Source organism: Colobus angolensis, unplaced genomic scaffold, assembly GCF_000951035.1.
Source record: "Colobus angolensis palliatus isolate OR3802 unplaced genomic scaffold, Cang.pa_1.0 Scaffold28, whole genome shotgun sequence".
In the NCBI taxonomy this organism is placed as follows: domain Eukaryota; kingdom Metazoa; phylum Chordata; class Mammalia; order Primates; family Cercopithecidae; genus Colobus; species Colobus angolensis.
The window spans coordinates 3,599,078-3,613,407 of record NW_012116043.1 but is presented as its reverse complement, the minus strand read 5'-3'; the positions used below and the strand labels follow the sequence as shown (position 1 = coordinate 3,613,407).

The 14,330-nt window shown below is 57.7% G+C and overlaps 1 protein-coding gene across 1 annotated transcript in view; it reads right to left on the bottom strand.

The window, feature by feature from the left end:
• Window positions 1–666: 666 nt before the first annotated feature.
• The window catches only part of NCOR2 (nuclear receptor corepressor 2), a 193,981-nt gene continuing 180,317 nt past the window's right edge, over window positions 667–14,330 (bottom strand). Inside the window, exons 40-49 of the mRNA XM_011948414.1 lie at window positions 12,674–13,215; window positions 11,488–11,637; window positions 11,140–11,285; window positions 10,453–10,646; window positions 9,357–9,506; window positions 8,549–8,697; window positions 7,039–7,092; window positions 3,613–3,837; window positions 2,377–2,556; window positions 667–1,831 (exon numbers count right to left, since the gene is read on the bottom strand). Of these exons, the coding sequence (XP_011803804.1) occupies window positions 1,650–1,831; window positions 2,377–2,556; window positions 3,613–3,837; window positions 7,039–7,092; window positions 8,549–8,697; window positions 9,357–9,506; window positions 10,453–10,646; window positions 11,140–11,285; window positions 11,488–11,637; window positions 12,674–13,215 (1,972 nt within the window). The 3' untranslated portion in view covers window positions 667–1,649. The remainder of the gene's footprint in view (window positions 1,832–2,376; window positions 2,557–3,612; window positions 3,838–7,038; window positions 7,093–8,548; window positions 8,698–9,356; window positions 9,507–10,452; window positions 10,647–11,139; window positions 11,286–11,487; window positions 11,638–12,673; window positions 13,216–14,330) is intronic.

The window sequence follows — 14,330 nt, the reverse complement described above, 5'->3', positions numbered from 1 at the left end:
CCAACACTCTCACCTTGTGTATATTTGATACTCTTGTCATGAGTGTGAACATCTGACACCCTCACCATGAGTGTGACTTGACACCCTCGCCATGGTGTGAATACCTGACACATGAGTGTGACTACCTGGCATCCTCTCACCATAAGTGTGAACATCTGACACCCTCACTGTGGTGTGAATACCTGACACCATGAGTGTAAACATGATACCCTCACCATGGTGTGAACATCTGACACCCTCACCATGGTATGAATACCTAATACCATGAATATGAACATCTGACACCATGGGTGTGACACTTGACACCCTCAGCATGGTGTGAATACATGATACATGGGTGTGAATACCTGACACCCTCTCACCATGTGTGCATGACACCCTGACCACCGTGTGAATACCTGACACATGCGTGTGAACCCGTGTGAACATCTGACACTCAACATGGGTGTGAACACGATACCTTCACCACAGATGTGACTATTTGATGCCCTCATGGTGATGTCCTTACCAAGGGTATAAATATTCAACTCACAAAAGGATCCACTTCCTGGTGACTCAGAGGGATGTGGCCTTAGCCCTTCAGGGGTATACTTCCACTGTCCTCTAAACCCCAGCTGCCTGCCCTATTGGCTGCCCAGTGTGAGGGAGAGAAGAAACCTTTGTAACTGGAGTATAATTCGCTTTTTAATTAGAACGACGTGTGTAAATGACAGAATACCACCACCCTGTGCAGATGGCGGCCATAGAATACGCATCGAATTCATTCTGCCCAAGGAAGGGAGGGAGGGAGGACACAGCGGGGCGTGAGCCAGCAGTCCCCGCCCCCTTGGTCCTGCGAGTGATGGGGTCACCGACTGTCGGCCTGCACACGCCTCTTGAACGGTAAGCAGAGATCAAAAGCACAGCAGCAGTAATACTGGGTAAGTCCTTCCTTGCGTAAAACATCTGAATTAATTCATTGAAGGTATCAAAAATATACCCTGTAAACCAATACATCATTTACATCTGCCTTTCCTTCCCACCGCTGCGGCAACGATGTGTGAAAAAAACAGTCCAGTCCTCGGAGCATCCGTTCGCCCCAGGCCGCACCTGGCCCTTTTGTCCGCCCACCTGGCCTAACTTGGTTTCCAGCAATCTCGTTGGCTGGGGCAGCCTGTGGGGACCGGAACGAGCGCACTGGGGGCTGGACAGGGCCTGCGTCCGTCTGTCCAGAGCGCTAAGCGGGATGGGAGGCGGAGGGAGGGCGCGGGGGCTGCGAGCTCAGTTTAGACTTTGGTTCCAAATGCATTTGGGGGAGGCAGTGGCGTGGAGGTGCGTGGTCGTCCTGCTTTGGGTCCCTGGCCGCCCCGGCCGCCTGCGTGTGGCTGCCACACGCCTGCCGTGCCCCCTCCCCGGCCCCTTCCCCTCCCTTCCCGAGCACCAGGTAAACATCCCCTGAGTAAGGTCTGCACAGGGCCAGCCCGGGGCGGGAGTCTTAGTTAAGGCTTTAGACAGGCAAGGATGCCGGCTCTGGACGGACGGATGGATGGAGGCGCAGGCGTACTCAGGGGCTCCTTCCTCGGTAGGGGGAGTCGGCACCCGCCCTGCTCCCGCCGGGCTGTTCCTGTGGCTCGCTGGGACCCGACACTGCCCCCCTCCCCCGTTCTGAGTCACTCGCTGTCGGACAGTGTCTCGTACTGCGAGCAGAGCAGTGGCTTGGGCTCCTCGTCCCAGGCGTGGTGGGGGCCAGCGAGGGGCCCGCTGCCCGCGGGGAGGCCCGGTGGGGGTGGGGAAGCCATGACACCCGCCTGCAGCCGCATGATCAGGGGATTGTAGGGGAATGGCGTGGAACCTGTGGGAAGAAGCAAAAGATGCCCAGGAGGCCTCTGTGAGCCCGGCAGGCCCTGCCAGCGGCCTGCCCACCACACAGGGAACAGAGGCCTTAGTGTTCTGTCCAACAGCCCTCCCAGCCCTTTCTAATTGCGAACAGCTCTCAGAACCATCTGCCTCTCTTCACCTGTTCTACTTCTATCCCCGTTCACACCCTGCTGTCTTTTGCCTGGACTATAGTAGCCTCTTCACCATCCCTCTGGTCTGTTCTCCCAGAGGCCTTCTGACCCTGTTAGATCAGCATTTCCTTTCCGAAAGCCCTCCATGGCTCCTCACTACCCATCAAAGGAAGTCCAGGCTCCCCTGCGTGGCCCACCAGGCCCATGTGATCTGACCCCAGCCACACTCTTTTCCTCTGGTGCCCCTGGAGGAAGCATCCTGACCGTTCGTGAGCCAGGCTCAGCTGCCCAGGCCCCTGGACGGCATTTCCACAGAACAGGCCTGTGTCTGAGCTCTGCACGCAGCAGGCGTTCGGCATTCAGTGCCCTGTCCCCACCTGGTGCCCACCTGCTGACGAGGGCCGGTCCTCCCACACACGGTTGGTGAGCGGCGTCCGCCGGTTGCAGTCTCCCTCTGAGTGCACTGAGGAGACGGAGGGTGGCCGGTCCCCGGACGCCAGGCCCGGGGCCGGGGACTTGGCTTTTCGGCTGCTGGGTCTGCCAGAGACCTTGGCCTTCCCGCCGCCGCCTGCAGGGGGACAAGATGGGAAGGGGCTGTGTTGGGCAGTGAAGACAGCACTGACACTGCGGTGGGGCCACAGGGGCGGGGTGAGGTCCTGCCATGGGCCCTCCAAAGACGGAGAGCAGCGATGTAAACCCCTCCTCCCTGCTGCCCAACCCAGCTGGGAAGCCAGGGTTGACCAGATGGCCAGCCATGAGCCTGGAGGGTGGAGATCAGTTTCTGCAGGGTGGGGGGAGGTGGCTAAACTATCTGCTATTTGCAATAGCCCCCTGGGCTGTCCTGCAGCGACCCCAGCCCCAGGGGCTGGAACCCTAACCATGAAGCCTGGGCTTCCGGTTTGACTCTGAGCGTGGCCCCAGGACCATGCTAAGGCTAGGCAAGCTCCAGGCCCCGTGCAGAGAAGTCAGGACCCCTGAGGCCAGGCCTGACCCCCAGGGAGACTCCAGAAGCTTCTTGGGGCTTCAGTGTCCAGGTTGGACAACTGCAACTCTCTCCTCAGCTCCCTGCTCCGATACAGAGGGTATTGACGGGGACCCAGGCAGATGGGGGGCCGACCCCTAAGGCTCCCTGACTCCCGGGGCTGACACAGACCCTGGGCTCCTCCCCACCAGGCTAAGGGGCAGCTGTGGACACACAGTGGGCCTGGCAGATGCTGGGCACAGGCTTGGCTGCCATCTCCCTGTCCACGCAGTGTGGGTGGGCCTTCACTCCAGCCTGGTCTCCCCCAGGGAGACAGACGGGCCAGGAGGCTGGTTCCCCGCAGGGAGGAAGGCAGCAGAACTAGGGGGCAGACGGCAGTGTGAGTGTCCGAGGGAGGTGGCAGCACTTCGGGCCTAGTGGTCAGGAGGGCCGGGGCTGGCGGGGGGCAGAGGGTGCAGACACTTGGGGGGTGTCAGCCCAGCTTCAGATTAGCAAACTCCAGAACAAGGTCAAACACGCACAAAAATAAAGTCACAAGCTCCAAAGCTTGAGGAAGGGGTTGTCAGAGGAGCGCGGAGGAGCGAGGATTAATCACACCAGGGGTGGGGACAGACGGGGGCGGGGCGGAGGTGGCCTGCAGACCTGGCGAGGTGAGTGTGTGGTCACTCCGTCCGTCAGCAGCGGTTATGGGCATAGCAGCGGGCAGGCTGGCACTGGCATTCAGAGGGTTAAAAGCATTGGCGCTGAGCGGCGGGGACTCTTCCCACTGGTCATATTTACCCATGAGTGCCTTTCTAATTATGGCTTCCAGCCCCATGTTGGTGCTGGCATGCTCCTGCACCGCCTGGCTTCTATAGGTCATAAGGCCTGGGAGAGAGACAGACAGACAGACAGACAGACACATGGGGGCCGGGGAGGGGGAGCCAGAGGGACGACGGAGAGAGAGAAGGGAGAGAGAGAGGGGAGGAGGAGGAGGAGGAGGAGGAGAGAGAAATACACAGTGAGCACATTTCGGCAAAGCAACATATTTATTTCCCTATCCCTCCCCACCCTTTTTTTCCTGCTGGGTGGTGATAAAAGGGGAGAGGCTGGTTCCTTCTACCTGGGGCCCCGGAAGCTCTTGGGCACTGCCAGGGAGGTGGGGTGGGGGAGGTCAGATGCCCCCGCCAGCCCCTATCCTCATTCCTGTTCTGTCCTCTGGGAAATCACAAGCCCTGTCTACACCTCCAATCCTAGCTGGGCTGTTTTTTTTTTTTTTTTTTTAAAATCCCAAGTGGCCTTAATGGAGAGGGTGGGAGATGGGAGGGCTGCCCTGTTTGGGGAACAGGCTGCTAGAAAATTGGGTCAAGCCAGAGCTGGGGGCTGGCGGGGGCTGGGGAAGGAACGGAGAGAGAGAAGGTGACCAGACGGTCCTCCCACTGCCCCACCTCCACCTGTGTGACCTGGGACGTGCAGCCCCCTGCCCCCGCCCCCCGGCAAGCTGAGCCTACTCTCCTCCCTCCGCCTCTCCCCGTCCAGGAACCACGAGGAGAAAGGTGCAGAGACGGATGCTGAGGGCGGGGTCGTAGCCATGCAGTTACGGTGCGTGCAGGGGACAGGGCAGAGGTAGACACAATCACGGGACCAGCCCTGGTCCGGCCCCAGCTGGCCCAGCCACCCAGTCTCAAGGACAAAGTGGTCGAATCAACAAACCGGTCCCAAGAGGATGCTTCCAGAACATCCCCTGACAATCGTGGGAAACCTCCTTTTCTGTGAACCCGATTTCCTTTCCCTTCTTTCTTTCTGGTGAACCATGTGGAGGTGGGGGACCTTTACAAACCCCCTATGGGTGCTGTCTTTTCAGAATTTTTGTGAAACCAAACCAGACTTTGCTTTCCAAAGCCCGCAGTGAATCCCCACCCCACCCTGCCTACCACGGGGTGGGAGGTTCATGGATTTTTAAACTTCTGCTCTGAATGAATTTTATGAATACAAAGTGGTCAAATCGTCTTTCTGACCACCTGCTCCTTTGTAAACCAAACTGAGGCTTCCATGAGGTTGCAGGTGACGCAGATGCTTTGAAAATCACGTTTCTGTAGCAACTGCTGGCTGCCTGCGTTTTCTTTTCCCTTTTGGTTTCAAATGCGTTTGTAGCCAGGGATGCTCACACCTTTTCTGCTGTCTTGGCCACATTTCTGCAGCACTTTAAAAAAACAACCATGTGCATGAAGAAAAAGTAACATTTCCAACAGGGGTGAGTGCTGAAATCACAGCAGCGCGACCAGGTCTTCTAGCCAAGGCCACGAGTCCATGACCCGATGGAGCTGGCTCCAGGCTTAACAATCTCCATTTATAAAGGCGAAGTCTGACACAGGCTGAGTGGCCAAGACTGGCGCCTGGAAAATTTCTTCTTGTGGATGAAAACTGCATAAAAAGAAAAAATCAGGCCGGGTGCGGCTGCTCACGCCTGTAATCCTAGCACTTTGGGAGGCCAATGTACGTGGGTCATCTGACGTCAGGAGTTCGGGATCAGTCTGGCCAACATGATGAAACTCCGTCTCTACTAAAAATACAAAAATTAGCCAGGTGTAGTGGCGGGTGTCTGTAATCCTGCTACTTGGGAGGCTGAGGTGGAAGAATTGCTTGAACCTGGGAGGCAGAGGCTGCAGTGAGCTGAGATTGCACCACTGCACTCCAGCCTGGGTAACAGAGCAAGACTCTGTTAAAAAAAAAAAAAAAAAAAATTCAGTTGAAGTGGGAGGATCCTCAGCTTGAGGACAGGAGTTCAAGACTAGCCTGGGTAACAGATCGAGAGCCCGTCTCTACAAAAAAGTTAAAAAAGTATTTGGGTGCAGTGGCGTGTGCCTGTAGTCCCAGCCGCTCAGGAGGCTGAGATAGGAGGATCATCTAAGCCTGGGAGGCAGAGGCTGCAGTGAGCCATGATCACACCACTGCACTCTGGCCTGGGTGACAGAGAAAGACCGTGTCTTAAAAAAATAAATACAAAGTATTTATATACAAGTGTTAGCATAAATCTTCATTGTACCATGCCATGAATTTGTACATACAGATATACCTGCGTGTCTAGCACCTACTTCAAGATTTAGAATATCCCAGGAACATTCATTTCTAACCTTCTTGTTGTTTCGACCAAATTGTCTTCTTCCCATTGCCTGAGGCTTGGCAAAGCCCCTGGTGTCTAGTCACTGGGCGGGTGGAGGTGTCCTAGTTGGGACTCCCATTTAGAGGACTTGATGACTCCTGATACTATCTGAATGACTACCCTTTGCTCACCATTCCCAGGGCTCAAGGCCTGGGAATGTCCCCCGGGGAAGATCAGCAAACCTCTCAGACCTCCATCCCGGCCTCAGCTTCCACCAAAGGACCAGAGGATAACCAGGCACCCACAAAGAGGCAGCTGACCCCGAAACTGCCTCAGCCCCACTGCGCCAGGCCTGCCCATGCGGAGCGGCCCCCGGAGGCCGCACCGCAGACTCACCAAGGAAATACACAATGGGGCCCTCCTAGAGGATGGGGCTGCAACCCCAAGGGACCCCTAAGTCCAAAAGATCATAGGAGTCTTAAGTTTCAGCTTAAAAGTGCATGTCAATTTTATACCTATCTCTGCCACACACCTGCATTTGATCTTGAAAAAAAAGTAAGGCCTCCCAGTTCCCTGGCTGGAATTAAGGAATGAAGCTCTGGCTATAACAAATGCCCAGGTGAACTCGGAGGCTTGAGCTCTGAGCTCAGGCCCACTCCTTGTCCAGACACGCACATCTCCAGCTGAGACTGGTGAAGAAGCAAGGTGAGTCTCCAGCTGGTGAGGATGCAGCTGATACTTACTAACCACCCGAGGGGATCCTAACTCCAGAGACTCCCTGCACAGCGAGGGCCCTTTCTACAAGGGGAACAAGCCTCGCCTGCCTGTTGTGTGACTGAATCCTGCTGTGCAGTTAGTTCATCCCAGAATGAGGGGGTGCACTTGGACTAGCGAAGGCTCCTCGTCCCTTAATGACAGCTGGAGCAGGGGTGGGGAGAGAGCGCCGGGGACCTGGGCGGCCATATAGCAAGGGCTGGATGGGTTACCTGTTCCGGTGATGGCGGGCATATTGAAGATCTCCGTCCCAGGCTGGCCGATATCTGGAAGCGGGTGACAGAATGGGTGAGGCCCCCAGGTCTCTGGGAATCACCTGCCCTACCAGTCCTGTGTGGTCCAGGCCAGGTGTGCCGGCATCACCTGGAGAATCTTGTTCATCGCAGGTTCTGATGCAGCAGGCCTGGGACAGGGCCAAGGGTCTGCATTTCTTTTTTTTTTTTTTTTTTTTTTGAGATAGAGTCTCGCTCTGTCACCCAGGCTGGAGTGCAGTGGTGCAATCTTGGCTCACCACAACCTCCACCTCCCAGGTTCAAGTGATTCTCCTGCCTCAGCCTCCTGAGTAGCTGGGGTTACAGACACCACACCCACCACCACACCTGGCTAATTTTTGTATTTTTAGTAGAGACAGGGTTTCACCATGTTGGTCAGGCTGGTCTCGAACTCCTGACCTCAGATGATCCACCTGCCTCGACCTCTCAAAGTGCTGGGATTACAGGAGTGAGCCAGCACGCCCAGCCAAGGGCCTGAATTTCTAACCAGTACCCTGGGGATGTCAATGTACCCTGGGGATGCTGATGCTACGGTTCCCTGGACCACACTTACAAGGCCCTGGAGTTACCAGCCTGGGTCAGAGATTTTTTTTTTTTTTTTTTCTTGAGACAACTTCTTGCTCTGTTGCCCAGGCTGGAGTGCAGTGATGTGATCAGAGCTCGCTGCAGCCTTGACCTCCCAGGCTCAAGCAATCCTCCCATCTCAGCCTCCCCAGTGGCTGGGACTATAGTTGTGTGCCTGGTTTTTAAATTTTTTTATAGAGATGGGGTCTTGCTATGTTGCACAGACTGGTCTTGAACTGCTGGCTTCAAGCAATCCTCCTGCCTCATCCTCCCGAAGTGCTGGGCCTATAGGCATGAGCCACCATGCCCGGCAAACCAGTGACTATCTGCAAGGTTTCTTCTCCAGCCCCAGGAAGGGAAGAGCATCTGTGATTTGCCCAACTCCCCTGGCAGATGAGGCTTCTTGGGGTCAGGGACTGTGACAGATTCTTTATTTGCCCACCCACTCACATATTCTCTGGTGGATCTGCTAAGTGCCAGGCCCTGTGCTAGGTACTGGGAAGCGGAGTGGGACGTTCATACCCAGAAACCACGTCAATGGGTGCAAAGCCACACAGGTGCTGAGTGTGGGAGGCGCCCAGCCCTTATGTGGGAGGGACCCAACCCCTGGTCCCAGTGTTCATGCAGGTATTCACTGGGCACCTGCTATGTGCTGGGTGCTATTCTTCTGGGCCAGTAAGCTCCTACGGAAAGCCCAGCAAATCAAGAAACTGCCCTAGGGCTCTCCAAATGTGAGGCTGAGGGCCTGGGGGAAGATGGTCAGCAGGGCCACTTAGTTTTCGAAGGTGCACCATGGGTTTCTGCTACTGGGCGGCTCCAGCGACCCAGGCAGGCCACGCCCCCACCCGTGGCCCCATGCTTCCCCGGGAGCCTGCAGGCCCCTTACTGTATTCAGGCTCATTCCGGTTGTGGGTGTTCAGCTTCTTGTTGATCTCTTGCTTCTTGGACTTGACCATGGCGGAGTTGCTCTCAGTCAGCTTGCTGAAGAAGGCTGGCGGCTGGCTGGTGTTGCCTGGAGACTTGGAGCCCATCCTGCTGTGAGGATCAGACACCTCACATCAGTTCACTTGGTGCTGAGCTTGCATGCCTCTGATGACAGGGAACTCACCATCTGAGATGCCTTACACATTTGGAAGCAAGCTTCACCCATCCCCACGCCTGCATCCCCTGCCTGGTAGAAGATCACGGCTCCTGAAATTTCCGCTGTGGTTCACCCATCCTGGGGCTAGGGGTGTCTTGGGAGATGCCCGACTGTGTGGTGGGCTGCCTCTGAGCACTTGCTCCAGCCTGACCCTCTCAAGAGAGCCCCAAGGATTGAAACTGGGTTCCGATCATGCCTTTCCCCAAGGCCAGCGGCCCCAGCTTCCTTCTCAGGCCCCACCTCACCCATTGCCCCCAGTGTGGCCCGGCACACCTAGCTCATTATTTCTTAGAGGTTCAACAGGGGCGGGCAACAGGGGCCTGGACCAGCTGAGATCCCAGCCCAAGGCACGGAAAGCTACCACTGAGGTCTCCCCAGGGAGGGTGGGCATGTATTACACCCCCAAGTTGGTGAAACTTCCTTAGCGGGCTCAAGGTCACCCAGCTGAGCCCTGTGCCCTTGTCACTTTCCACACAGCACCACTGGGGCCAAGGATGGGCAAGGAGCTGATACCAGAGCATCTCAGGGGCAGTCCATGTGCCCACAGAAGTACCTGGGCTCTGCCTGCTCCCCATCCCGGTACAGCAGCGGGTACACAGCACTCCGGGAGTGCCCTGGCTCCGTCATGCCCTCCGGTGGGGACACAGGTTCAATACCGTCCTCACCACCACCCAAGACCGACGTCTTGCTTGGCTCTGGAGACCTGGAGGGAGAAAAGGCCCCAGATATGGTCAGAGGTCTCCCTCCTGAGGGGACGCACTCTTCCACTCTAAACCAGGGCCCCGCACACTTTCCTGTACCTGGCCAAATCATAAACGTTTTAGGTATTTTCGACCACAAGTAATCTCTGGCACGTATTGTTATTATTTTTATTTTTTAAAACAACTCTTTAAAAATGTAAAATCATTGTTTTAGTTCATGAATTGTACAAAAACAGGGCTCAGGCTAGATGTGGCCTATGGACCATAGTTTATTGACCCCTGCTCTGAATTTTGGTTGTACCCCAGTGCCAGCTACACCACAGTCCCCCAAAGATGTCCTGCTGTCTTGCCATATCTGTCCTCACAAACACATTACCCCCCGCCCCCACCAAAATGCCTCCTTCACCCTGGCGCTCAGGGCCCTCCCCTCTCTTCCTCTTTGGACCCCCAGAGGCCCCAGGGTTCACAAGGGTGGGAGTGTGCGTGAGCATGTGCGTGTGTGCGAGCATGTGCATGTGTGTGCACTGGCAGGTGTGCGTGTGTGTGTGTGTGTGTGGAAAGGCTGCTCTCTAATCATACAGCCCTGGATCAAACCCCCTGTCACCTACTGACTGTGTCCCTGTGGGCAAGTGAATTCACGTCTCCAGGCCTTAGTTTCTTCATCTGTGAAATGGGGAGAATGCTGCCTGTGTCTCCTGGGGGCTGTGTGTAAAGGGTACACATTGAGTGCCTGGAACCCACTGAGCACAGTGTGTACTTTTATCGGCTATTATTTGTTATGTATCCGCTCTGTGACTTCCCCATCTCCCGGAGCTTCCATTTCTTGCCTGTGCAATGGCACTAGGCGGGCCTCGTATGCAGCTGAGCTCAGACCCAGCTCTGAGGCAGGCAGCTGACGAAGGCCTCCCACCGGCTGCCCAGCAAGAGGCACCCCCACCCCTCGCTCACCTCTTGCCCCCTTCGCTGTTGGGGGAGCCACGGGCCGGGGCACCATGGTCCGGGGGCGGGAGGTAGAGGTCACTGGGTGGGCGGCGGAGGTCCAGGACGGGGCAGCTGGCCCCAGGGAAGGAGTACAGGGGGGCGGGCAGGGGTGCGCTGAGCTGCTGTGGGTGGTGCCGCGTGTAGTCCTGTGTGATGACCTCCTGCAGGCAAGTGGGGGGCCCAGGGTCAGGCAGCACCCTCCTGCCAGAACCTTCTGGGCGTGGGGAGGGGCTACATGGAGCTTGGGGAAGAATCCTGGCTGGGGCCAGCTTCCTGGGCGACTGTGGACCTGCCCGCCACCCTCTGGGCCTCCCCGTCCCCGGGTGCATGGGAGTCAGGCTATGGTCAGTGGTCCCCAGCTGGTAGTTGGCAGATGGCTGATATGACCAGCCCATGACACTGAGAAACCCGGGCCACCAGGAGGGCTTCATTGCCCGTGAAGATGCTGTTGGCTCGCATCGCAGGCTCCACCCATGGATGAGGGGGTGGTGATGGTATGGGTGCTCGGGGCTCCGGGATCTCACCCTCACCCACGCCCTGGATCCCCCAGCCGCCCCGCCAGGACAGAGGGGCTGTGGGGTTCCCCATCCCCTCTCCAGGCCTGGTGCCCCCAGGGGCAAAGATGACAAGGTGTGGCAGAGAACGCGTAGTTACACTGATGTGCTGGGCCAGAGTGACCACCCGCTGGTGACCTTTGACCCCCGGGGCAGTCTGGAGCAGTGGGCTGGACGAGGGCTGGCTCTCGGGCAGCGGCCGCAGGTGTGGGAGGTGGGCGGCCTCCCCGCCGAGCTTCACGGGGCCTGCAGGCAGAGCAGAGCTGGTCAGGGGGTGTCTGCTGGCCCCAGGACTGCTGTGCCCAAATCCCAGCCCTGTGCCTTTGAGCCTCATGACCCGGCCGATTCCTTGGTCTTTAGGCACCTCTGTTTTCCCATCTGCATGATGGGGCCGTGAGGGTCCTCATTGTGCAGGGCTTCGGGGGCCTGGGTACTGGGCGGGGCATACCTGGCTGCTTGGGCCGCAGCTCCCCCTCCAGGTGGCTCTTGTCCAGCTCTTCCAGGTGCTTGGGGAGCCCCTTGTCGTGTGTCAGGCTGGGCGAGCTCACAGGGCTGACGGGCTCCACCCCTTCAGGGCTGTAGCTGCTGCCGTGGTAACCTAGGGCAGGCGGGGTGCAGAGTCAGGCACCAGGCCCAGGGGCTCGGGGTCCGAGGGGCAGGGCTGCCCTCCCAGCTGGCTGGATCCCCGTGGGGTCAAGGGAACGCAAGCTAGGGATGGGGTTTGGGCACTCAAAGAGAGGAAGGCAGAGAGGGGTGTTGGGGAGAGAGAGGGAGGCCAAGGGAGAGGTGGAGAGAGATGCAGAGCCTGGGAGAGACAGAGACAGAGGGAGATGGAGCCACAGAGAGAGATGAGGCCAGAAGGGACAGAGATGGGCTCAGGTGGTGGAGGCGGGGCGAGGCCAGCGTGAGACAGGGGCAGCGTGGGTCTCTGGGGGAAGGAGTGTGTGGGGCAGAGTGAGAAGTGGGGGTGTGGCTGGGAGTGACCCTGGGTCCCCGGGCCCCGCCTGGGCTATAGCCTTGGCCATTCCAGTCCAACAGAGAGGAGCCATGAACTAGGGCCAAGGCAGGGGGCCAGATGCAGGGGGCTCCCCTTTTTCTGGGGTACATGGGCTGGGGACAGGGCAGGATGCAAGAGCTGGGCCCAGCTCCTCCTCGACAGTGCAGGCCCCCGCCCCGCCTCAGCTTCTCCCTGCACCGCCTGCCTCCTGCACCGCCTGCCTCCACTTCCCCCTAGTCCAACTGCATCCAGGCAGCTGGCAGGTGGGGGCATAGGCCCGAGACCCCCCGCAGCCCCATCCCTGCTCCCCAGACACAGGCGCAAAGTGGGAGATGGGGGCGCAGTCGAAGTCAGAATCACAGATCCATTCATTAAAGGAAAAAAAAAGCAAAAATCCAAAAAAAAAAAAAAAAAAAAAAACCATGGTAAAATGATGTGCAAATGATGAGCGCCCCCAAACCAGAGGGGCGGGCGTGGCCGGAGTAGTCGTCAGCACGTGCAAACCGGCGAGGACGGACGGGCTTCAAAACAAAATACCGAAACCAACAACGAAAAAAACAGGGGCCAAAGTAAAAAGCAGAGATCTGAAAATATCTTTGGACCACGAGACGGGGTGGGTGCGGGCCGGAAGTCTTACCATCGCGAGGGGAGCCGTTGGCCAGCGCACCTCCTTCTCGCGCCCCTTTATCGTGAGCAATTTGACGCATGATAATCGCGTCTATGAAGGTGGCCGCTGTCAGGGTGGTCTTACCCAGAGAACGGAGCTCCAGTTCCTGGATGGAAAAGGGTTTACTTTGAGTCTTTTCCCGGTGCGGGTCCGAGGCCGAGGCGGGCGGCGCCGGCGGGTCCGGGCTGGCGTGGTGGGGTGCGAGGTTCTTCGCAGGGGTGCGGGCGATGGTGGCGTGGCCAGAGACGGGGGGTGCTAGGGGCCGGGGCTCCGAGCCCTTGCTGGGGGAGGAGGCGGGCTCCAGCCCGGAGCGGGCTGGGGGCTTGGCGAGGAAGGCATGGCCGGTGTCTGCTCGGGGCCGCTCTGGCCGGGCGACCCGGGGAGCCTCCTTGGGCAGCAAGACGGGCTCCATGAGGGTAGGGTAGACCCCATCGAGGGTGCCGCCCAGTGGGCAATGGGTGGCGGGTGGGAATGTGGCAGCCGGGCGAACGGGTGAGGAGGTGGAGGTGGACCTGGGGGAAGAAAGAAGACAGTCAGGCAGTCATGGGAGCTGCCCCCTTCCTCCACCACCCTCGGTGAGTCCCCATTGCCCTGGAATAAATCCACATTCCCTGCTGCTCCCAGAGTGAACCTGCCCTCCTGACTGTAACCTGCCAGACTCTATGTGGTATGGTTTGACCTATCCCACTCATTCATTCATTCATTTCTTGCATCATTCCAAAACTTCTGATTAAGCAGCTACTAGGTGCCAGGCACTGTTCTAGCACTGTGAATACAGCGGTCATAAAATGGATGCAAGCATCTTACCATCTAATTCAAAAGACAGACTATGAACACATTAACAGACATCCCAAGCCCTACAGAGCCTGGTAACTGTGTGGAGGCAGTCAGTGAGGTGCCAGGAGAGAAGGGCAAGGAAGCTGAGGCAGGGCTAGGAGGTCTCCAGGGAGGGGGCACACGAGGGAGCTGGGCCTGCTCAGGATACCGGAGGAGCTAAAAAAGCCACATGAGGAGCAGGAGAGCAAGGGGAAGGACCCCGGGGGGCGGCCAGGGTGGATGCTGAGAACAGGGAAAGCTGCTGCTCCCAGCTCTGTGAGTGAGAAGCTGGGGCACAGCTGCCCCTGCACAGGGCTGGGGCTGGAACAGGAGCCGGCTGCTTCACCCACGCAGCCTTCCTGGAGCCCTGTGTTTCCATGGGGGGGCGCCCCCATCTCTCGCTAACTCTAACTCCCAGGGCCTCATTCATGAGCGGGCAGTGGGCAGGTGCATCCCACAGAGCCTGTGTCCAGAACCCTGCTTCCCACAGCCGGGGGTTAGTGCTTCATGCACCTGCTGGGTCTCTGAGTCAGGGGTGACAAAGTCACCACTGCTTTTGGGAAATGATAGCATTTTTCATTTTCATTAGAATCATGATTGGGGGGGTATGACTTCAGCCACCCAAGCAGAAGTTGGGGCATGGGTACTTTTTGAATGAAAATTCATTTTGGAGAAATAAGTTGCCTCTAAATAGGTCCTGGACGCTGGGTGCAGTGGGTCACGCCTGTAATCCTGGCACTCTGGGAGGCTGAGGCAGGCAGATCACTTGAGGTCAGGAGTTTGAGACCAGCCTGGCCAACATGGTGAAACT